The sequence below is a fragment of the Cavia porcellus genome, unplaced genomic scaffold, assembly GCF_034190915.1.
Source record: "Cavia porcellus strain 051 isolate PalLab524CR breed Dunkin Hartley unplaced genomic scaffold, mCavPor4.1 scaffold_6, whole genome shotgun sequence".
Classification (NCBI taxonomy): Eukaryota; Metazoa; Chordata; class Mammalia; order Rodentia; family Caviidae; genus Cavia; species Cavia porcellus.
The window spans coordinates 78966474-78992655 of record NW_026947489.1 but is presented as its reverse complement, the minus strand read 5'-3'; the positions used below and the strand labels follow the sequence as shown (position 1 = coordinate 78992655).

Here is a 26182-nt window from a genome sequence, read left to right as displayed (position 1 = left end):
TTTTATTTCTTATTTTGGGAAAGTATCTCACCAAATTGCCCAGGATAGGCTCAGAAACGTGATCTTCCTACCTCAGCCTACATTAGTACTGAAATTATAGACATGTGCCACCATACCCAGCTTATTTCATTCCTTTAAATATCCTATACTTCTTCCCAACTCAGGGTCTTAATATATGACATTCCTTTTGACTAAATCACTCTTCTCTTTACCTTATTCTATCAGTCCTGCAGAGTTTAATTCAAACAGCATTTCACTGTGAAACTTGGTGGTACCTTTCCTTATGTGCCCTCGTAGCATCCTGTGTTTATCCTTCATTACATGAGTTGTAATTGTACTGGCTGTTTTCCTTGCTACAATGTAAGCAGAAACTCTGACTTTATATATACTTTATAACCCTCAGCATTGAACGCCATATCTTGTGTGTGATGCTCACTAAATGTATGTTAAACAAGCTAGTTAATCTTTCCAATCTGGTTTTTACTTCTGGTTGGAAGTTTCATAAAACTTTTTTTAGTTTTTTTGGGTGGCTTAGATAATAAGACTATTATGAAATATATCCTAGGAAGGTTTTATGTGTCATTTCACATGTGCCTTAAGTTAAAGTAATTAAATGTTTAATTTTGAAATCTCTGAACTTAGTCATCAGTATTTAATCAGGATGTTATAGTAACTGTTCTTCATCATGTTACAAAATTTAAAGTAGGACTAATTAATATTGATTTCTTTTTCTTACTTAGATTATTTATAAATCATTATATGTTATGTTAGGAGACTCATTGTATAGTAAGATATATTGAATAAACCAAAAGAAAATAAGTATGTATGATAATTAAGCAGATCCACATGGATTTTTATGAAAATAATCATCGCAGAAATAATACAGAGTTGCTCTGGGAATAGTAAGAAGTTCATTTTAGCTTTCTGAACCTAAAACCATCAGAGTTTAAACAAATAAGTACTAAGTTCATTAACTTTCTAGGTAGGCAAAGGAATATACACCGGAGAAGCACTCACTGAATAATTTAGGGAAGAGGAAAATTCAAGATTTTTAATTTTTAGGAAAAAATTTTAATTGTCATGCAAGTGAAAGCTATTGCACTGCATCGGGAAGATTGAGCTCACACATACGTAGTTCTACACATAACTGGGAACACAAATCCCACAGTAATGGTTTGGTGTGCTGGGTTCAAAGTTCATGGTAAGTTATCCAACTAGCTGAACAGAACTAGCTTTTTTAAAAAACTCGGGGTCTTACCATGCAGGATAGACTGGCCTTGAACCCATTATGTAGCCCAGTTTGAGACTGATGGCAATCCTTTTGCCACAGCCTCCCAAGTCCTGGGTTACAGGAATGTGCCACCACACCTGGGTTGGATAGAACTAGTTTTGATGAAATATAACATTCAATTTTGATAAAATCTGGGGAAATACTGTTTAAGTGGAAGATTTTTCTTGCACAACTGAATAGATAGACAGAACCTGGATTGTTACAAGTAGGTGGGCAGACCTTTTGCCTCTATTTTTTCATCAGATAAATTTACAGTATACTTATAAAAATATCTTAGTGTACTTGTTCATATGGGGAAATGTTTATTGGTGAGCTTTTTTCCACATAATGAAATATCCCCAAATTTAGTAGCTTAAAATAATACTATTGGTTTGCTCATGATTTTGTAGATTAGTAACTCTGGGCTGAGCTCATGACTCATTTCTGCTTCACATGGTATAAATTAGACTCCCTCAGGCATTGCAGTAAGATAACAGTTGATGATCTTAACTGCTTTTCTAGTGATTGGTTGACTATTTGCAGGAGCAAGGGAGGTAACTGGATCATCATCCTGCAGGCTACTGTAGGCTTATTTCCAAGGTGTGGTGGAAGGCTTCCAACTTCCATAAAAAAGGGTACACCCCAATGGCCAAGTACTTTTCAACTTTCTGCCAGCGTCCTGTTTGCTCATGGTCCATTGTAAATTCCATGGCACCAAAAACAGGATGCAGAAATAGAATCCATCTCTTCAAGGAGGAACTGCAAAGTTACATTGCATACTGAGACATGCATTCAAGAATGTGAAGAATCTGAACCATTTTTGTAATTTATCAAGTTGTAGTTTTTCCTCCCTTTCAGTCCCTTATGTGGGGATTTATGTTCAGAATCTAGTTGTGGGTTATGTCTACCTTGTATTGCTGAAGTTAAAGATTTTTGGATGCTATATGATAGAATTTTTCGGCGCAGAAGTAAACCATCTGATAGGCTTTTGGCGTGGCTGAAAAGATAGGAAGTAAGAAATTAAAATGGACCTTTATTTTAAGAACCTGGAGAGAGACTCCTGACCCTCCGGGATCTGGCATTCTCTCTGCCAGTGTGTGGTGTGGGGGCATACATGTAGCTTAGGTTTGGGGTGGTGCCTAAGGGGCATTAGTGATGCAAAGGTAGCCCATTGGTATTCATTTTGCACCACAGGTGAATTCCTAGGGGCGGGGAAGATAAGAGCCCCTTGTTTCCGCCTCCAAGGCTTTACTGGCTACAGTGTCTGGGGCAAAAACCTTTCACTATACAATTCTGTTGATTCATTTAAACATTCTTGTGAAATAATGCAAGTTGCACAATAGGAATATTATTCATTCCTGAAATAAGTGACACAATCAATTTGAAATCCATTTGGATCATATTTGGAAGCTCATATATGACTCTAAAGCACAAAACAAGATTTTGTTTTTAAGTCTGGCCATTAGTAAGTGGAAAGAAATGATGTCTGAGCTGAGCCAAGACCTAAAGCATGTGGAAGATCTAGTTAGGCAGAAAAAATACTTTGCACAGTGAAAATATGAGAAAAGACTAATTCTGTAAATCCATTTTTGTGTCACATGAGAATCTTGAAAAATGCTTATTACACTGTATGGTTTCCTTATCTATTCTGTTACCTACCATTGGATTTTAAGCTTTTTTTTTTGGTAGTGGTGGTAGTGGTACTGGGAGTTGAACCTAGGGCCTTTGCACTGAGCTACATCCTCAGCCCTTTTTATCATTTTTTATTTAGAGACAAGGCCTCTCTAAGTTGATAAGTTTCCAAGGCTGGGCTGGAACTTTCCATCCTCCTGTCTCAACCTCCCACAGTGCTAGGATTAAAAGTGTACATCACCATGCCCAGGAACACTTAAGATTAAAATGACAGAATCCATCAAGTTTATCCTTATATGTTTGTGCAATGAGCCAGTGAGTGACCTAGTGAAGGAGTGAATGTAAAACTGACTAACTAAATAATTTTTAAAAACAGTGAATTAAGCAGGGATGAGACTCAAGTAGAGAATAGCATGAGAATGGAGATGAAAATCAAGGTCAAAGCTATAGAGACAGAGGAAGGAGCAGAAGGAAAAACAATGCAAGACCAGGTCAAAAGGCAGGAAAAAGGGATGGAAAGCTTGTCTGCTTAGCAGCTGCATCGGAGGAAGTTAGCACTTCTTTTAAAATACTAATTAATGCTTTGGGCTCACACATTGGTTCTTTTTGTATTATTAAACTCCTTGCTTTTTATTTTCAAGATTCAAAATCTATTTTTGAAGGTTGTTTTCCTAGAGAATTCCAAAGGTCTTATATAGGCGTAAAATATTGGTTTAGATGTTAGTACTTTCTTTTGGATTATTAGAGATATCTAATTTGGATACCTCTTACCAAATTCTTACCAAAAATCCTGTGGGTTTCAAAATCTGTCAAACTGTTAGTCTTTCTCCTTTAAAGAGGAAAACTGCCTTGGTTGATGGGCACTTGGGTTGTTTTGAAGATATAGCTGTTAATAACTGTGCTGCTGTAAACATGGGTATGCATATATCACTGTGATATGATGTTTTTAATTCTGGAAATAGCTGAGTCAAATGGGACTTCTAGATCTAGTTTTTTAAAGAATCTCTACACTGATTTCCATAGTAGTTGTACTAGTCTACTACACTGCCACCAACAGTGGAGAAGGGTTCCTTTATCCCTGCAGCCGCTCCGGCATTTGTTATTGGTCAGTTTCTTGATGGTAACCATTCTTTCTGGAATGAGAGGGAATCCAACATTGTTTTAATTTGCATCTCTCGAGTGACCAATGATGTTGAACATTTTTTCATATATTTATTTGCCATTTGTATTTCTCCCTCTGAGAAGTGTATATTCATCTTAGGTGCACATTTTTGGATTTGAGTTTTTTAATTTAAGGGGTCTGATTTTTGTCAGTTCCCTTCATGTTCTAAATAGTAGTACTTAGCCATAAAGAAGGATAAACTTGAGACATTTCTAGGTAAATGGAGGCATCTTGAGACCATATTATTAAGTGAAATAAGTCAGAGATACACATAAATGTTGCATTGTCTTCCAGGTGTGAGAACTTGAAAGAGTAAATAAGGGCTAAAATATACAACAGATATTGTGAAATTAGAAAAAATTAGTCAAAAGGAAGAGGAGCTAGCGATGGGGGAAGGGAAAAGAAAAAAGAAAGGATAAAATGGGAACAATATTTTGTAAATCAAGAGGGGAAGAAGGGTTGAAGGAAGGGGAGAAGATTGGGGAAAAAAAGAGCAATCAAAATATATCAGGTACAGATTTCCTATGATGAATATAATCATTGTGTTTTCCTAAATTGTACTGACAAACAATATAGAAAAAAAGATGAAAACCTGTTTCGAAAAAAGCTTGTAACTGGGAATTATTTTTATTATTCTGAACCATGTGATTTGATTTTATTAAAACCAATTTGGGTTTTTATAAGTTCTGATAGGGATGAATGATTTAGGAAATCAAAATTTTTCCTCAGCCTCAACTCTGGTACAAGGGTAGCTATTATGCTCAGGACTTTAGCAGGGGCTGTCAAAGTATTTGACACTCACTAGAAAGAAGTAATAGGACAAGATACCAGATGTGATTAAAATGCATGATGAATGTTTAAATTTTAAAAATTATTATAGTAAAAGACACACTGCCATTAATCTCTCCCAAAATACTCCTCTTTCTTCACACATACTTATTTGATCTTTCCTACCACTTTCTGAGACACTTCTGGAAGTCCTTTTTCATGAGTATTTTTATGAAGTGTGATTTTGAAAAATATAATAAATGCTGTTGTCAAGTGCCATCCAATAGAAAGACAGGCTTGTAAAAAACATAGTGATGCACCTTCATCTACCAGATCTGGCACCATGTGATTTCTAGTTCTTCCCTAGTCAAAATGATCATAGAAAGTAAAAATTTTGAATCAATTCAGAACATTGAGGCTGCCATGATGAAGGAACTAAAAACGAGAAACAGGACCAACTTCCAAATGTGCCTTAGAAAGTGGCAAGGAGGATGGGAGAAGTTATTAAAAATAAATGAGAATATTTTGATGGGAATTAATGTAAATGTCTTTTACTATAACAAAAATTTTTTTAAATTCTTTCACCATATTTTTGATGATGTCTCATACTTCTGATCAAATTTCTTAAAAATTTGGTTAAAGGCATTAGAATAACTTAGAACAGTTGTTATAAATGCATCTTCCAAACTTCTACTAGTCTTAGGATCTGAAGCCTTCAAAATGATTTCTGTAGCCAGAAAAGAAACAGGCTCATGGCTTAAACTTTAATGCATCAGCTTTGTCTTTAGATTATGCTGGGCATGTTTTTGGACTATTCTTATTACTTTTTTATTTTTAAATTATATGTGACAATTTATAATTGAATATATTAATGAGGTGATGTTATTAATTATATGCATACAACGTAGAAAATTACATCAAGGTAATTAACATAAGCATCATCTCAAATAGTTATCATTTTATTGAGGTAAGAACATTTGAAATTATATAGGCTCAGCAACTTTGAAATATAAATTATAATATTAATTATTTTGCTGTGCAATTGATCTTTTAAAAATATATTCCTCGTGAGACTTTTTACCCTTTGACCACCCTCTGTAACCACCATTCTCTGATTATTTCATATTCCACATATAAATGTGAATATATTGTGTTTGTCTTTCAGTGCCTATTTTATTCAACATAATTCCTCAGTTCTGTTTATATCATCAGAACTTTTTAATGCTCTATAGTATCTCTTGTGTTTATGTGCCACATTTTATTTATCTGTTCATCTGTTGGCAGCCAATAAGGTTGATTCCATAACTTGACTGTTATGAATAAAGAGGTAATGAATATGTTAGTACAGACACCATTTTTGCATAATGATTTCAAATCTTTTGGGGTCCTGGGATTACAGGATCATATGCTAATTCTATCTTCTATTTTTTGAGGAACCTTCATACAGTTTTCCATAATCACTGTACTAATTTACATTCTTTTTTTACTCTTTTTTTTTTTTTTTTTTGTCTTTTTCGTTTTTGTCGGTACCAGGGATTGAACTCACGACTGCCTGCTTACAAGACAGGCGCTTATGCCACTGAGCTAAATCCCCAGCCCACTAATTTACATTCTTACCAATACTTAAGCACAGTATTTAGTTGGGTAAAATATGTCCCACTTCTATAAAAAGTCAGCAATGTAGAAAGCATAAGATATATGCCAAATTCAGTAGGTTCTAGAGAGAAAGAGGGCTCCCTGCAGGCTTACATCAGGAAAGATTTCATGGAAAAGATAGGTATAAATTTTAAATAAGAGCTCTTGTAGTCTGCCATTCTAACAATATAAATCAAATCCAAGAACTTAATTTAGACTGTTTTCTATCTTTATGCTTTTAGAGCTTCCAAATTGAAGGAGCATATTAAACAGAAAAGACAACAAAGGAAGTACCTGCACACAGTCAAAGCCAAGGTGGCTGACATGCGGAAACAGGCTTTGCAGGAACAGTTTGATGAGTGGATTCTAGACCCCAAAGGACTGATTCCTACAGCAGTGGTAAGAAACGGGTATATATGGAGGATAGCAAAATGGGTAATAAGAGGGCAAGTGCTAGAATACTGAGTGGAATACTAGAATCCTCCCTTGAAATTTTCAGTACTAAATTAAATTAGGTCAATTCTTGACCTGTCTGGTTCATGAGCATTAATTCCTTCAGTTTATACACACATGTACCCACACACACACACACACATACACGCACACACACACACACACACACACACACACACACTTCTAGCTAGATTGCTGAAACCCTTGATTTTGGCAAAGATTTCCAAATTAATTCCGGAGACACATTTTATTTGTTTGTTTATTGTATATTTGTGCTATCACTTCTGTGAAACTTATGGAGCCTATATCTTAGCTCCAGGGAAAAGTGTAGTCTAAGAATTAAATGTTTTCTCTTAGTGTTTATAGATTTGAAAATATTTAATTGTTGGATATGGTGCCAAGCATATTTTAGTTTAGTGTGAATGATTAAAACTAGACCAGGAAGATTAGCCACAAACCAGAAGAAAAACATTAGCAAAAAGATACAACTGATTAAGAACTGTTATCCACAAAGGCAAGGCAGGAGGCATCACAATCCCTAATTTGAAATTATATTACAAAGCTACTGTGATAAAACCAGCATAGTACTGGCAAAAACAAAAAACCATACCAGAGAGTCAGTGGAATAGATTAGAAGATGCACACAACTATAAACACACTCAGCCACCTTATCTTTGACAAAAGGACCGAACATGTTCCCTGGAAGAAAGATAGCTTCTTTAATAAATGGTGCTGGAAAAACTGGCTTTCTACACACTGAAGACTAAAACTAGACCCATGTCTATCACTATGTACCAAACTAAAGTCAAAAGGGATCAAAGATCTAAATACCAAAACAGAAATACTAAATGTACTGGAAGATAAATAAAAATCAACATGCATGTTAAACAAAAGCTGGTTATACAAATAATAATGAGATCTAAAACTTCTGAATTATTTCTTTTGGGTTAGGCACTGTCTTAAACTATCTGTATGCAATCATTGTGTCTTCCTAAATTGCACTATGGCATATTGTTTGATTCCAACTATAGTACATGTCATTCTGAAACAAGAAAAGTATAGAGCACTAGAGATGAAAATACGACATGTGTGCCATAGCAAGCTGTTTGTATCTTCGAAAGCTCTGTAAGGATTGCCATATAAAGACGGTAAAAGGATCAGTAGTTACCACACATGAGGAAGGATAGAAGAAATGAATAGGGGAGCATAGAGAAATTTTAGGGTGATGAGACAATTCTGGATGACAATGTAATTGTGGGTATCTGCCATTATACATATGTCAAGCATATGGCTTACAGTAACCAACAGTAACCCTTACCATAACTATGGACTTCGGGTAATGATGTGTCAGTGTAAGTTTGATTATAACAAATGTACAATTCTAGTGCAAGATGCTGATGATGGGGGAAGGCTGTGTGTATGTGTGTGTGTGTGCTGGCCAGGATTATATGAGAACACTATACAATCTGCTCAATTTTTCCATGAATCTAAAACTTCTCTTAAAAAATTAAATCTGCTTTTAAAAATGGACCAAGTTTCTGAAGTTTCAGGAGGTTTTTTTGTTTGTTTGTTTGTTTGTTTTTGTCAAAAAAGTGAAGTATAGAGGATTCTCAGAATTTCCTGTTTGCTAAATGTCCTTCAGCTCTATCATGCCCATTGTCGGAGGGTGACTAAAACTGTCCCCTAGATTGTGCAAAACAGGATCATTCTTGGATCCAAGTCATTCTTACCCAAAACCTTTTGTTCACACTTCATGAAGACACTCATAAAAGTACTTCTAGAAGTACTTCATAACATAGCAGGGATAAGGTATAAATGTGTTTGAAGCGAGGATGGGTATTTTGAGGGGGATTAATGGCAGTGTATCTTTTATTGTTATAAATTTTTTAAAAATTTAAACATACCATATAGGTGTATCATACCTTGTATCCCTTGACATTTTCTATAAAGCAAAAGTAAGTTATAACTTTTTCTGTTCTTTGGTAAGAAAGATCACCAATACTTAAATAGAAACCTATAGGTAGCTTTTAGTCTAAAATACTAAGTATAGGATAGTTGAAGAATTTATTTTTTTCTTTTTTCTTTCTTTCCTTAAATTTGTAGATTCAAAACGTTCTTCATGAATTTTTTAAAAGACCAGATTTTGAGCTTGGTAAGTATACCTACTGGTGATTTTTTTATTTGTTTATTTGTTTTCTTTCTTTTGGGGGGGATGGTAGGATAGTGGAGGCACTGAATTCAGGGTGAAAACTCAATATTGAAAAATGTTATTTAAAGTACCTATAGATGAAAGTAGTCTCTTTTTCTCTTTCCAGAAAAACAACATAGAAAAACTGGGAAGATTCATTCTCATTCTCTTTTAGGCCAGGGCTCTATTTTATTATAAATATTCTTTAATACTCTCTTATTATCTTATTAATCTCTTATTAATAATACTTATCTCTTATTAATAATACTCTCTTATGACAGTGAAAAAAAGCAAAATTTACTCTATTTAGAACATAGAATAGAGTTCATTTCCAAATTCAAAATTATTACAAGTAGATTTTTCAGCTACTTGAATGTCTGACAGAAAGATAAAACCTTGATTGTACAAAAATTGCACTGGAATAAAATTCTTCCACATATTTCCACAATGCACACCAGGGGCAGAGGTTATCAGTACCACCCCATGGAGAACCATAGATTTTGGTGCATTTATTTTCAGAAAGCGATTAAGCAGGGGTAGGCATATAACTCAGTAGCATAGCGCTTGCCTGGTAAGCATGCAATCATACATTCAAATCCCAGTACAAAAAAAAAAATAAATAAATAAAACAGAGTGTAAGCAAACAAACAAAAAACAAAAAACGGATTTGTCACATAAAGAGTGTGAATTAAGGTCAAGATATTTATAGAATTTATGTTCAGCTGATTTTTTTAGTTAATTTTTCAGTCACTTGTAGTATAGTGGTTAACAACAGATGGTGAGAATGTTTGAAGTGTGTTCCTCCCGCCCTGATATATTTGTACTGATGATGGAACCCAGGACCTTATATAAGCTGGGCAAGCACTCTGTCATGGAGCTTTATTCCCAGGCCTGTTCTCACTTTTTAAAATAAAATATACATCTCATCTTCTTGGTCACTGGTCCCCAAATAAGATTTGGGGCTTGTGACAATCTTTTCTCCTTTTCCCTGTTCTCAGTTTATCCTCAAACTGTAGTTCTCTAGTCAGCTCAACCTCTGCTCCTGTTTCAGAATTCTTTAAAATGACTTCACTTATTCATTTATTTTGGATGAGGGTACAGAAGTGAGTTACGATAACTCCCTGCAGGAGACCGTAATGAAAAAATTAGAGAAAAGTGGGATAGTAAAAAATAAAGACAAGTTGCACATCAAAGTTTTATATGTTCGTAGAGAAAAACAAAAGATGTATGTACATAGAAACATCTGGAAATGCATACAAAGATTGCCAGAGAGTAATAAACTGTTGACAGTGGTTACTTTTGGGGCGTAAAGGAATGAAGGATTCAGTTAGGAGAGTAGAGAAAAAGAAGGATATTCATGTTTTTCTGCTGATACTTTTGTGTTACTTGAATCTCTTGTAAGAGAATGTAGTCACATATTGTTAGTTAATTTAAGAAACATTAAAGATCAAAAATATATATTGGTTTGGGCTCGACTAGCATAAAACAACACAGATGTTTTTGTAGTTTTTATACTATTGTGCATATTTGTTTTTGCTTTATCCCAACCTACTTATTAAAAATTATAGCTGGGGATGCATCTTAGTGCTGGAATACTCATCTAGCAAGTATAAGATGCTGAGGTCTATCCCCAGAACTGAATAATTTAAAATTTAAATAAAAAATTTAGGTTCATATTTTTAGCATTTAAATTACTTCATTAAATAAAAGCCAGAGAAAATAGTAATTTTGTAGTAGTTGGGATGTTAACCACGTATATATAAACTTTATTGTAACTATAGATAAACATTAGTTAAAAATAATTGCATGTTTTTCTTTTGAGTACTAAAAGGTAAATATAAAATATGAATGTATTAAGCCAAACTAACTAGCAAATAATTTGTATTCCAAAATTAGAATTATATTGCAAGCAATTGGATATTACTGACTCAATGGAACCAAGATTGAGCAAAGCAGAATTCACAGAAGTAAGAAATTAATCTAATATTTGAATTAAATTATTTCTCCTGTTTCGACCCGTCTTTTGGTGGATGTTACACATTAACTTATACTGAAATGAAAGCATAAAAATTTATTTTATCACACTTCCAGTTTTTTAATCCCTCTGAATTTTGGCTTCATCTAACAATCAAAGGCATCTTAAAATTTCTTTCAATCAGTGACACTGATGATATGAAGTTGGAAATTGTCAAATCAAAGACTTAAAAAAGGGACTATGAAATTCAATCTAAGAGCTGTTGAATGATGCAAAGAAGAAAAATATAATTTGATTGGAATCAATGAAAAAGTAGAAAGTAGCACAAAAAACATAAAAAACCTGTTCACAGAAGTAATGGTAGCATAGAAAAAAGAATTTGAATTGCAGATAAGTGAGTCACATAGAACTCTAGTTAGCCATGATCTGAAAAAACACTAAGGAATATAACACACAAGAGTCCAGAAATTCAACACAGCTGTAAAATTCCTCAGTTCACAACAGACTTCTTAACAGAAACCCCTAAGTCAAAGAGAGCTTAGAGTGAAGTATTTCAAGCTCTAAAATAAAACAACCTCCACCCCAGATTGATATATCCTGAAAAGTTATCTTTCAAAATTGATAGAGAAATAAGGTACTTCCATGATTAAGAAAACTTGAAGAAATTCATGACCACTAAACCAGCACTCCAAAATTTTCTGAAAGGTATCCTAGAACGAGACAACAAAGACAAGGATTCCGTGAATCCCAATAGAATGAATATACCAAGTAAGGGAAGCACTTAATCTCCCTCCAGTGATAAGATGGTTTGTAGCTAGTATAAGTCCTTTTATATATTTGAAGAGTACTAGAAAAATTGAACCCTAGCACACTGTTTATGGATAAGGTTCTCTCCAATGTGTACTTGAAGGGAACTGGAACATATGAATAGTTTTCCTACATTGCTTGGCTTTACATGGCTCCTCTCCAATGTGATGTTCTCATGTATTGGAAGGGTATCAGAATGATGGAAGGCTTTGTTTCTTTGATTATAATCATGGGGTTTCTCTACAGCAAGCCATTTCATGTGTGTGAAGATGAATGGAACATCTGAGGCTTTATCACATGCTTGCATTTATAAGAATTGTCTCTAGTGTGAACTTGTTTGAGTAATATAAAGGAACTGTAATAAATAAACATTTCCCCACAGTTGTGACATGCATAAGGCTTCTCTCCAGTATCAGTTCTTCCATGTACATGGGACATCTAAAGGCTTTCCCACATTTTTACACGAATAAGGTTTCTCACTGTTATGAATCCTTTCATGTTTTTGAAAAGCTAACTGAGGTTCTGAAGGTTTTTTTTTTTCATTCCTGACATTCATAAGGTTTCTCTGCAGTATGAATTCTTCTGTACAGTTTAAGGGAAGTACAACTTGTGAATGTTTTCTCACATTCTGTGCACACATTGGGTTCCTCAGTATGTGAAGAGCACTTGAGGTCCTGAAGGCCTTCTCACATTCTTTACATACATAAGGTTTCTCGCCAGTGTGAATTCTGTTGTGCAGTTGATGGAAAGTACAACATGCAAATTTTTCCACATTCCTTGTACACATAAGCCTTCCCTCCAGTATGAGTTCTTTCATGTATATGAAGACCACTGGAGACCTCATAGCTTTCCCACATTCTTTACATTTATAAGGTTTCTCTCCAGTGTGAACTTTTCTGTGCAACTGAAGTACAATGTGAAAACGTTTTCCCACATTTCTTGCACACAAAGGGTTTCCCACTAGTTTGTGTCCTTTCTTGTACATGAAGAGCATTGGCGTGAATGAAGGCCTTACCATACTCCTTATACACACAGGGTTTCTCTCCAGTATAAAATTTTTCATGTTCTTTTAGACAACTGGGTAGCCTGAAGGCTTTCCCACCTTGCTTACATTCATGTGGTTTCTGTCCTTTCAAGCTGGCAAAGGGTAAAGTGTTTTTAATCTTGCCTGTATTTTCATGGCTTCTCTAAATATTCTTGACTCTGATACGGTTTATCTCCTCTCCACTGTGAGGTCTGAGGGCACATTTTACAATGAATGGCCAATGAAGACTTTCTTATGCACATGGCTTCCTCATGGATATAGTCCAGATTTTTAGCTTAACTTTGATCAGGAGGCTGAGGCAGGAGGATCACCATGAGTTTTTGTATATTTGGTACTAGCATCCTGTGCAAAACATCCCAGAATTGTGGGTGATCCCATGACAGTGCTAAAGGATTTCAAAGGCTTGAACTTTTTGCGGCTTCTGCCATGCTGAAAACGAAGCCTTGTGGGCATTTGAGCCCCATTATTCCATGGCAAGAATCATCTTCCATTGGATTCAACAGTTACTTGGCTTGTGTCACCTGTTAGATGTCACCTGCATGCCAATGACCTTCCTTTGAACAGAAGGCACACTGATTCGGCACTTTAGGAGCTGTCTCCATCAAGTCCTACATTTCTGGGAGGGTTTTCTCCTAGGTTCACCTCAGTGGGGCTGAACCAATTAATAAAGGATTATAAAGGTTAAGAAATAACATTTTTTATGTCTCTCACAATAGAGATCTAATTGTAAAATGGTGTTGAAATTAAGGGAGCCATTGAGAGTCCATTTTTCTTAGCTGTCAACCACATACTGAAGCCAAGCAGAATTGTAAAAGAAGATAAATTCCTTTTACTTTTGGTTGTTTAAATTGCATTTTCTCCAAGTAGATAGCAAACACACTAGAAGGCAATCTTCTAGAATGCTGTTGATATTTCTCATATATGACCCCTGTAAATTTGGCATACGATCATTTGTCATGGGGAAAGGTGTAAAGCCCAAGATCAAGTGCCTAGATGAATATTATGATACTCCACTCCTTGCCCCTTGCACTTTAGGTGTGAATTTTTTTGCAACAGGGGAACGTAAGACCTCTACACTAGGAGCTGGTGTAGCAAGAAGAAAGTAGTCAAGGCATACATATTAACAATCTACATAAATCAAAACACAGTGTGGGGCAGGATGTTCAGGAAATCTAGAGAATTTAAACCTTCGCTACAGTCAATTAAGGACTCAAATACTTTCTACCTAAAGACAGTTATGGGACCTGAAACCCCTTTTTATATGACAGGAGATTTAAACCCTTTCTACAGGGACCACCAATTAGGGTACTCAAGTCTCCATTGGCAAACTCCAAACCAGGTGATCAAGTCTTGATGAGGACGTCGTGCACTCTGATTCAAATACATGTGACATGAAGGGAGGAGAGAGAGAGAGAGAGAGAGAGAGAGAGAGAGAGAGAGAATGTAAACAAAGCTTTTGTAAATAAGGAAGGAAGAGGAGATGAAGGGAAGGGAATTTGGGGAAAAAAGAATCAAGATACATTATGTACAGGTACAAATTTTTAATGATGAATGTGATCATTTTGTGTATCTAAAAAGTGCTGTGACCCATGTGGCTCTTGAGGTTTTTGGGGTGAAGGATCGCGAGAGGATGAGAAAATAAAGAAGAGACAAATCTGGGGTCAGGTGGAGCCCTTACTCTTCTGATGGGAAAGAAGGAACTGGCCTCTCTGGCCTCTCACTGCAGGGGCATTTTATTTATACCTTTTAGCAACTTAATGTCACATGACACCCTGTTGTCCTAGCAAGAAACTGTTCAGATTGTTTTGGGGCTAAATGTTCTCTAGACTGAAGCAACTTCTTCACATAGTTTGCCCTAGGCACTCTTTATTTTTGGGATGGTCATGCTCCAGCCTTTCATGTGTCGTCAATTTTCAGCTTCAGTGGCTCCCAACAAAACTGTACCAACAAAATTAATTTTAAAAACTAAATGTGAAAAAAAAATAGGTGTAACTGTGGAGGCTTCATTCCACAAAGGACATCTAGACACCCGACTTGAATCGTAGCTAAAAGATAATAAGAAAAGAAAAAAGAGGAAAAAGAAAGAATTTCAAGAGAAAGAGACTAGTAGGCACCTGCATGGTTGGGCTCTGAGAACTCTTACCAGATTGCAAGGCAGTATCAGCCCTCTCTTAAGTGTCACTTGAATCTGCACAGCTTAGGGAGTTCCCCAGTCATACTAAAAAGAGTTATAGTACTTTGGGCAGATCCATTTTGTGCCCTTTTGGTCATTGAAAATTAAAAAAGGTAAAAGAAGGTAAGAGAAAGAAAGAGAAGAGAAGAGAGGAGAAGGAGTGGGAAAGGGAGTCGAGGCAGGGCACGGTGGGGCAAGGCAAGAAAAGAAGTAAAAACAAGAGTAGGGCAGAGAGGAAAATCAAACAGACCAAAGAAAATTGAAGACTTACATGCCACTCCAATTCCAGAAAAAAGAAAATCCAGCTGGCCACACAGTCACTCATGTTGGGTTAGCATCATGAGTCCAGCAGGTCCCGTCTTGTGCTTGCACAGTATCCTGGTGGATCGGCCAAAGATATGATACTGGATCATGAGAACCTTTAGAGACCAGGCAAAATGTTGTTTGTTTGTTTGTTTGTTGAGACAGGATCTTACTAAGTAGTCCATACTGGATTTGAACCCACTGAGTATCCAAGTTGACCTTGAACTCACCATCCTCCTCCCTCAACTTCCTGAGTGCTGAAATTATTGGCATTTGCCACCACATCCAGCTTGAAACTGGGCCAAATATTACAAGCAGACACACTCCTAAGAAAGTGAAAAACTGTACAAGAGAAATTTTTTTAAAGTTGCTCTTTTGAAACTACCTAGCTCTGGTACTGCTCCAAGGCTTTGTAATTACATTCTTGACTCCTGCAACCACAAGAGTGTAACCCAACATGCAAGATGCCTGATTGTACCACTGTACCAAGCTTCAAGAAATGGTGATCATTAATCTACCCTTGTAACCGATGATCTCACCCTACTGGCTAATCAGAAGAACTGCCAGGCTATTCTGAGTTGCTTTTGTACCTCTTGCTTGTGCATCATATATAAGCCCTGGACCACTAGAGATTAGAGATATTCTGGGAATGATCCTGATCGGTGTCCATCAATGTAAATAGATCTGCCTCTAAATCCTGGGTGTCGTTTCACTGTTTCTGACTGCTGTTGCACTACAAAGGCAAGCTTTCTAGGGGGAAAAGAGGGCTAAGCTGAATTAGTGATTCAGCTGAAGGAATTAAGCAGTTGGCTGAGAGAGCAATCAAACTCCGTTTCTAGAATAAAAAAGCAGCAAGGTTTTATTGATTTGTTTGGGTAGGCTGAGGTCCAGCAGTGAGTGCTCAATGGCTTGGAGCATAGTTAAAAAGAATCTTTCTCCTTGTGATGAACTTAGACCACCATGTGATCACAGTCAACTTATCCCAGGGTCTGTTGAATGTTTGTATATCTGACACCTTCATCCTGCATGAAACATTCTGGCCTTGTGGGTCTGGTTCCTACAATAGCAGCCAAATGACTTTCGGTTCTTGGATTTTAATGGTAAGAAGCACAAGCATGGAGACAGAGAAGAGAGAATAGAGAAAGAAAAAGAAGACAACTCCAATAGGCAATAGGCCAAGTTAACTCTGCATTATAGTCTTAGCCTGAACGTTTTTAAACGATCAGAATGTCTGTGTGCAGCAGAGTAGAATCTGACCCAAGGAGATAGTATGAAGACTGAGTTGCCTTTTATCTCCCTTTAGTCCCCCATCAGACATCTGCAGGCTCAAATGAAGTCAGTGTTTCCGGCAAATGTGGACTTTAAATCCCTAGGAAGTAATCTAGGCATATTATCATCACACATCAGAGGCTTAGCTATAGCAAAGCTAGTGGGAAACTAATAATGTACTGCCTGGCTATGTGACCTCCAAAATGAGGGATTCAAGTGAAGTGAGAGGGTTTAGGTTTTCTTTCCATGGTAACAATTTCTCACTTCATGCAAACATTCTCTTTTTATGGTTTTATGAGGGTCTCATTATCTGTTAAAAAGAGCACAAAGGTAGGGAAATAACATGCCACGCTACAAAGCGTAATATTTTATTACACCTGCGAGTTTATTTTGTTGTCCCAGTCTTTGGTCCCATGATGGTCACACCACAATAGTCACCTGTACTTAAAAAAAAATAGAAATACCTTATTACAGTATCAGAAATCATAAAACTACTGAGAAACCCCATCTTTTGCATTCCAATAACTAAATGTAGTCACTCTTGGAATACACATCTGATTATATGCCATGAATCAATAAAACAGCTTCATTTATTTTTATTAGAACTTTTAATTTACAGTCAACATTTTAGGACAGCTGCTATTTCATACTGTGAGAAAAATCAGCCCTATAAAATTCTAATATAACCCATAGGGAAAATTGCTCAAAAATATCTCCTCTCCCTGGTGTATGCTGTTGGGGGTGCACTGGTCACCTTTGTCTACTGCATAGTCTCTGGAATGACATTCACATGAAAATTCTTTAAGTGATTATCAAATAATATGGAAACATTTTTCAATCAAATTAGTTCAGGCCTGACGTGGTGGTGCATGCCTGTAATCCCAGCACTTGGGAGGCTGAGGCAGGAGGAATTTCTGGGAGTTCAAGGCCAGCTTGAACTGCTAGTGAAACCCTTTCTCAACAACAAAAAAAAAAGACAAAATATTTCATGTGCATTGACTAAATCCTTGGGAAAACACAAATAAAGAGATGGTTTTAGACCAAGCATGGTGTTGATGCATGAAACTCTAGTTACTCAGGAGGCTGAACCAGGATTGAAAGTCTGAGATCTGCATGGGCAACTTAAAGAGAACCTGGAGAGAGACAGACAGACAGAGAGAGAGTGAGAGAGAGAGAGAGAGAGAGAGAGAGAGAGAGAGAGAGAGAGAGGCGGGGGGCAGAGGAGGTGTAACTGGGCTTGTAGCTCAGTGGTAGAGCACCTCTGGGTTTAAACCCCCAGTACTGAGGGGAAAAAGCATGGTTTTAAGTCATTATCCTTTTTCCCCTTGCAGTACATCTCTTTATGGGCTGCAGATCTTAAAAGTGAAATTTTTGAGGAACTCCTTCAGCACCTTTGCCACTCTGCAGATGAATTCCGGGAGATCATAAAAACTGACATGCAGAGACAGATGTTTGTAGAACTTTTCCTGTATTGTGACCATGGGAAGGTAAGACTCTTACGAAATTGCTTTGCTTGCACTATTTTTAATGAAAGACCAGTTTTTAGGTTATTGCTGATGACGATGTTTTAAATTTCTAATACATTAGGAATGGATAAGCAGTGAAAATGGATTGGGGAGGCATACAAAATATAACCCATATTTTAAATTATTAGATTCAAGTCTGATTTAATATTAGGTAGTTTCTCAGATTCCTATAAACATTTCTATGTGTTATTCTCAGTTTTTAGATCTCTCTTATTACAGGCTGGCACCATCTATAAACCATAACTTCCCACTACTAAGACAGTGGGAACTTAAAATTGTCTTTGTTTTCTCTCTTTGTTGGTAGTTTCCTATGTAAAAGAGTTGTTAAGAATAGAAAGCCTATTAATTTTATTATTCTGGTTCTTAAAAACAAAAATAGTTCAGGCTGGACATGGTAGCACATGCCTGTAGTCCCAGCACTTGGGAGGCTGAGGCAGGACGATTACTACGAGTTCAAGGGCAGACTAGGCTATATAGTGAGTTCAAGACCAGCCTGAACTACATAGCAAGATCTTGTTTCAAAAAAACTAAAAATTTAAATTGAAAATATAAAAAGAGTACATCAAAAAGTATTTCAAAGGATGAGGTTTAGGGAAACACTTGTGTGTCAGGATACAAAATGGATTTGAAAATAGATACAAATTATACTAAAGTATTTGTTTATGAGTATTTATTTATTTATAACTCTATGTTCCAGAAAGGATGCAAGAAATATCACAAGAATAGAAAAAATGCAGGGACAAAAAGGGAGAATACCAAATGCAATTATAATCTAACCATAATGATCTAAATACTTGTTTTAGGATATATACAGGTTTGAATCTAAGCTTCCTGGCAATGAATGTGAAAAAAAAATGACCAAACTATTGACAGGATTTTCCTAGTACTATGAAAAAATACATCAATTTGAGATTCAAAGAACAAGCCATCGATAGATAGTCACTAAAGGGATCCTGTGTGATAACTGAATGTCTTTTATGATGGACTTGCAAAAAATGAATCAGTGACTTTCTCAGGGAAGTTTCTAATAACCCCTTAAGTATAGGTAAATGATCCCAGTCCTGACTGTAATTCAGGAAATGTAATTCCTAAAAGAACTGATATATGCAATCTGGATTCTTAGATTCCTGCTTACTTGGCTTGATCAGGAATATAGTGCATAAAATCTAAAATATGCATGTGTATTTCAACAATCTCATGAACATTTCTTGTTTAAACAAAATTTTTAATAAACATTGGGTGATAGAGGCATCAAGATTTTACTGATGAAATGCCTAGAAGATACCTGCTCTCTGTAACATGCCGTAACAAGCATAATGGACAGTATTTGGAGAAATAAATGGACATTTGCAATTTTGTGATTTTTGTTTTTGTTTCTATCATTCAAAAGGAAGTTATGTGTTGGTTTTCAATAGATAGAATCTAGAATAAAGAAGTTAGTTGAGTTTCTGAAGGATTATTTTAAAATTGAGTTTTGGCACACTTTGGTACACATAATATTCTTATTTATCATAGGGAATTTGTACCTGTTCATAATATATCTCGTCTTGTTTTTATCCAATTGCCTTCCCTTCCTTCTCCCATCCATTTACAAAAGCTTTCTTTCCATTTTTTCTTCTATTGTATTTTTTCTTTTCCCTTTCTTCCCCCTCACCACTCCCCTTTCCTCAGCACATTTGAACATTATTTTCCTACTTTCCAATATCCATCCCCCATTTTGGCCTTTATTTATACTTTGAATTAATCACACAAGAGAAACAATGTGATATTTAAATATGTGTGTCCAATTTATTTCACTTAAAATTATCTTTTCAAGGTGTTTCCATTTACCTAAAAGAGTCTCAAGTTCATCTTTCTTTATAACAGTGTAGTACTCCATTGTACATAAAAAACACATTTTCTTTATTCACTAATCTGTTGATAGGCATCTGGACTGTTTCCAAGATTTAGCTATTACAAATAGTCTGCTATAAATATGTGTGTACATATATCACTGCACTATGATGCTATAAACACTTTCAGTTAGATATCAAGAAGGAGGATAGTGGGTCAAATGGAACCTCTAGTTTTAGGTGTTTTGTTTTTGTTTTTGTTTTCAGTGCCAGGGATCAAACTCATGACCTTGTACTTGCCAGGCACATGCTTGTGCTACTGATCTATATCCCCGCCTAGTTCTAGTTTTTGAGGAATCTCCATACTGATTTTCACAGTCATTGTACCAACTTAAATCCCACTATTAGTGGAGAATGGTCCCTTTTCCCTCACAGCCTTGTGAGCATTTATTGTTGGTTGATTCCTTGAAGATAGTACTCTTTCTGGAATGAGATGTTGAACTTTTTTTTCTGTTTATACTTCTTCATTTTAGAAATGCTTACTCATTTGAAATGCCTATTTTTGATTGGGTAATTAAGTTTTGGGGGTGTTATGGCTTGTGTCTAGATGTCCCCCCAATGCATCATGCAGTCATAGGTGAGGAGTTTTCAGAGTTGGCTGGATCTAGAGTATGTGTGCTGGTGTTTATTCATGGAGCAATGCTAGGATTAAGGGTGTGAATGCTACCTGCCTAAGTAGCCTGGATATGAAATAAGTGACAGAAAGAGCTGTGATCATCCCTTTCTATCTTTGCTACCTTCTGCATGCCATGAACTGTTTCTTCTCTGCAGTGCCTATGTGTTATCCACCCTGCCTTGAAGCCAGCCAGTTATGAACTGAAACCTCTACAGACTGTGAGCTAGCTAGATCTTTCTTCCTTTAACTTTGAGTGTTGGGTATTTTGTCTCAGCAATGAGAAAAGTAACTGACATAAAATGTATGGTTTTTTTAGTTATTTATATATTCTAGCTATCATTCCTTGTCTAGGAGCAGCTGGCAAATTTTTTCCCATTCTGTGGATTGTTTTTTCACGCTATCGGTGGTTTCTCTTGCTGTGCAAAAGGCTTTTTAATATGATGTGATCATAGTTGTTGATTCTTTGTAATATTACTTGTGTGATCAGGGTGTTCATAAACCATTGCCTACATTTATATCTTGAATAGTTTTGCCTGTTCCTGTTTAATATTTAGGTCTTTGGTCCATATTTATTTTACTTTAATGCATAATGGGAGACACAGATCTATACTTAATTTTGGGCATGTGGAAAGTCAGTTTCCATAGCACCATTTATTAAAGAGCTATTTATCTCCCAGTTAAGGTGTTGACACTTTTGTCAAAGATAAGGCAGTTGACTGTGTTTGGAGTATTTCTGTTTCTTCTATTTTGTTCTGTTGATCGTTGAGTCTGGTTGTTTTGTTTTGTTTGTTTGTTTGCTTGTTTTTTGTCACTACAGTGCTATTTTTATCACTGTTTCAAATAGGGAATTGCGATGCCTCTGCCTTGACTTTACTGTCCAGAAATACGTTTGCTATGCTAGGTCTCTTCTGGTTCCAAATGAGTTTTAGGATTATTTTCTCTAGTTCTTTGAGGTATGCTTTTGGTATTTCAATTGAGATTACATTAAATCTGTATAACAGTTTGGAAATATGGCCATTTTCACTATATTGGCTCTGCCTATCTGAGAAAGGGGAAATCATTACATTTTCCAATATCCTCTTTGATCTACTTTTCAGAGTACTGCAATTTTCATTGTAAAGGTCTTTTACTTCCTTCACTAGTGTGATTCCTAAGTATTTCATTTTTCTTGATGCTATCGTGAAAGGTATTCTTTCACTAATTTCTCTTTCAGTAAGTTTGTTATTTTTGTTTGTTACTAGAATGCTACTGAATTTTGAGTATTGGCTTTGTATCTTACTATGCTGTCAAATTTGGTTATAAATTCCAGGAAGTTTTGGTGGAGTTTTTTCAGCCTTTGGTGTAGAATATCATACCAACCATCAGCAAATAATGACAGTTTAACTTTTTCCTTTCTATCCATATTCCTTTTATTTCTTTTTCTTGCCTAATTACTCTGGCTAATGTTTCCAAAAATATATTGAACAGGAGTGGAAGTAGTGGACATCCTTGCCTTTTTTCTGATTTTAGAGTGAAAGTTTTTGGTTTTTGAATATTTAATATAGATGGCTTCTATCAGGTTGAGATAAAGGTCTTCTATTCCAGTTTTCTGTAGGGCATATATCATGAATGAGTGTTGCACTTTGTCAGATGCTTTTTTAGCATCTATTGAGATGATCATGGTTTTCTTGTTCTTGGTTCTGTTAATTTGGTGTATCACATTTAATTATTTGCATACGTTGAACCATCCCTGAATTCTTGGGATGAATCCTACTTGGTCATGCTGTATAATCTTCTTGATGATTTGCTGCATTCTGTTTGTCAGTGTCTTATTAAGGATTTTTGCATCTATGTTCATTAAGGAGATTAACCCATGGTTCTCTTTTTTGATTGGATCCTTCTCTGGTTTTGGTATCAGGGTAATGCTTGCTTCCAGGAATGAGTTTAGGAGTTTCATTTCATTAAAAAGCTTAAGGAATAGTGGAATTATATTTGCTATAAATTTCTTGTAGAATTCAGAAGTGAATCTGTCAGGATGTGGGTTTTCTTCTGTTAGTGGTTTTTGTTTTAATTCTTCATTTTTGCTGACTGATGCTGGGTTATTTAGAATGTTTATATCTTCTTGATTCAACTTTTATAATTCATATGCATTTAGGAATCTAGCTATTTCTTCTGCATTTTCTATCTTTTTGGAGTACAGGTTCTTGAAGAAAGTATTAATCTTCTGGATTTCTGTAGGATCTCTTTTGATTTTGCCCTTTTCATTCCTAACTACAGGAATTTAAGTATTTCCTTTTCTCTGATAAAGTTACCTAAGTATCTATCTATTTTATTTAATCTTTCAAAATCAACTCTGTGATTTATTCTTTCGTTAGTCTCAATTGCATTGATTTCTGGTCTGATCTTCATAATTTTCTTTCTCTCTTCTACATGCTCTGGATTTAACTTGGTCTTCTTTTCTAGGACCTTGAGATTCAATATTAGGTTATTTACTTGAACTTGCTCTGTTTTTCCGATATGGGAATTCACCACTACAAATTTCCCTCATAGGACTGCTTTCACTGCATTCTATAAGTTCTGGTATGTCATACTGGCATCATCATTTAAGTGTAGAAAATCTCAATTCTCTAATTTCATCTGTGACACATTGGTTGTTCAGAGAGCATTATTTATTTTCCATGTGTTTATGTAGCTTCTATGATTTCTTTTGCCATTGATTTCCAATTTCTTTGCACTATGATATGATAATATCAATTCCTTTGCATTTACTTAAGTGTGTTCTATGAGCTACTATGTGGGCTATCTTGGAGAAAGTTCCATCTGCTTCTGAGAGGAACGTGTATTCATTGTTTGTGGGGTGGAACACTGTGTAGATATCTACTAAATCCATTTGTTCAAAGGTTTGGTTCAGTTCTGATATTTCTTTGTAGGGGCTGGAGAGATAGCTCAGTGGCACAAGTACCTGCATGACAAGTGCCAGTTTGTGAGTCTGGTCCCCGATACCAAAAAAAAAGGAACTTTTTGTCTAGTTGATCTGTCTACAGTGCAGTGTTAAAGTCACCCGTTACAATTATATTAGTGCTTATCTGATTTTCCATATCCACTAAAGTTCATTTATATAGTTGGTATGTTTATTTTTGGTGCATATATGATTGTCATCTCTTTCTCTTGGATTGTTCTCTTAACAAGTATGTAGGTACCCTCTTTATCTTTCTTCATCAGTCTTGGCTTAAAATCTACTTTGTCTGCAGATAGAGTAGATACCTCTGCTTTTTTCTGGGTTCCTGTTACATGCAATATTTTTGTTCGTTCTTTGACTTTTAGTCTATGAATTTCTTTGGGGGTTAAATGTATTTTTGTATACAGTATTGTTTGGATCTTGTTTCTGAACCCATTCTGACAATCTGTTTCTTTTGTTTGGTGAATTGAGACCATTCACATTGATGTTATAAACTGATATGTATTGACTTTCCTTGTTGTATTATTTTCTAGTTGCTAGTTCCCTTTCTTTCTCTGCTGCTTAATTGCTTGCTTTGCCTAATGAATTCATTTTATTGGGATTCATGGAATTATTATCCTTATTGTCCTTTTCAGAATATCCTTCAGAACTTTTTTGAGGTGCTGGTTCAGTGGTCATGAGTTTCTTCAGATGTTCTTTATCACAGAAGTGTTTTATTTCCATCTTCACATTGATTGATTCTGCTGCATGTACTTTCAATAGAATTTTTAATGTTCTGGATATCTGTTTGAATATGTTTTATGGCATCAGCTCCTCCCTGTGTTGGACATTTATGGTTTTCATTGCTCTCCTAAGCTCCTGTATTTTTAAAAAATCTATACCTATTATAGATTTACTAACCATGTCTTTCATTATGGTCATCATCTCTCTAGTTTTTTGTGTAATTATATTTGATTTGTTTTCTTCTAAAGACTTATCTATCTGCTTTGTTACTTTCACTGCTGTGTGGCTTTTGATTTCTTCCACCTCAGTGGCCACTGCATTTGCCCTGCATGAGCTGAAGATCTGGTTGCATCTTGTTTCCATATCTTTTCATTGTGTGTGTGTGTGTGCGTGTGTGTGTGTGTGTGTGTGTGTGTGTGTGTGTGTGTGTTTCAGTTTGTTTTCTTCATTGATGCTTGTAAATTGCTTATGGTGGATATCTTTATTACTAGTATAGAGACATCCTTAGGAAATGACTACTTTTCAGAGATGTTTCCTAGGTGTAGCTGGCTTTTTTTTTTTTTTTTGTCTTTTTCATTTTTATCAGTACCAGCAATTGAACTCACGACTGCCTGCTTGCAAGGCAGGCGCTTATGCCACTGAGCTAAAGCTCCAGCCCCTGTAGCTGGCTTTTGATTTTTAAGTCTGTTCCAGGATTCTGTCTCTTTAACTTATTAGGACTGAAAGGTTGCTGCCTGTTTGGTCTAGCACCCAGCTCTTTGGTATTGGACTGTGGTATTGTTTATGACCCCCAGACCATCTTAATATTGGCATACAAAGGAGAATAAGTAATCACAACAACTATGTTACTTTGGCTAAAGTAATACAATCAGTAACAAGAACAGCATCAAACATAGTCTAGAAAATGACCATGGTAAAACTGTTGTCTGGCCACCTTTAATAATAGGTATAAAATTTATAGTTATATAACAAAATGTAAAATAAATCAGAAAATTATATATGATAAATTTCTTCTCAATAGAGTGGTTTTACCTTCAAGGAAGAAAGTTTGGGAGGGTTAAGAGGAAAAAAATAGAGAAATAAAAAAGAAGATTAGAGATTTGAAGCAAGGTTAAAGGATAAAGGAAGATTAACCAAGTTTGGGAAACTGATAAAGAAGACAGAAAGAACGAGGAACACCAAATATATAACAAACATATTAAAAATATATTTAGCCTCACTATTGGAAGAAATAAGATTAAAATACAATACCATTTTTTGATTATCAGATTGGAAAAAGTATAAACTTTAATAATATCAATGGAGAATATCAATACCAGTGGATATGGAGAAATGATACTTTTTAGTGTTAGCAAAAATGTAAATTGATGTGGGTAACTTATGGAGCAATTTGGCAATCACTACTATACTTGAAAATGTATATATTATATGATTTGTAATTTCACTTGTTGTAAAGCTTCTTCCAATGTGTTGAGGTAGGAACTTTTTACAATGTTGCAATACCAGCCTCTGTGTACTCATATGTAGTTCTGACATAGCTCTGTAACATAAATCACACCCAACCAGACTGTACAATGTTAATGTACACCCAACCAAACTGTAAAATGTTAGTGTAGGCCTATATAAGGGAGACAAAAACACAAGAATTGTGGTAAAAGTGCAGTTATGCCATGTTCAGCACTCAGCCTTTGGATAAGAACCTGCTGAGTCAGTGTCTGCATGGATAAAGGTGCTTCCCAGGAAAAAGGCCTTGGCGTCCTGTCTCTTTACATGAAAATCCTGCAGCACACTTATTTACCTTAGAGAA

At 35.6% G+C, this 26182-nt stretch overlaps 1 protein-coding gene across 4 annotated transcripts in view; it reads left to right on the top strand.

Annotated features, from left to right (window-relative positions):
- Positions 1-26182, top strand: part of Efcab5 (EF-hand calcium binding domain 5) — a 170982-nt gene that overhangs the window by 63146 nt on the left and 81654 nt on the right. For all 4 annotated transcript variants that reach the window (XR_010048216.1, XM_063251107.1, XM_063251105.1 and 1 more), the window contains 4 exons: positions 6710-6866; positions 9024-9072; positions 11005-11075; positions 18012-18167. Coding sequence is in view for 3 of the 4 variants with exons in the window: in XM_063251107.1 (XP_063107177.1) it covers positions 6710-6866; positions 9024-9072; positions 11005-11075; positions 18012-18167 (433 nt within the window). In the remaining variant the exon portion in view is untranslated. The remainder of the gene's footprint in view (positions 1-6709; positions 6867-9023; positions 9073-11004; positions 11076-18011; positions 18168-26182) is intronic.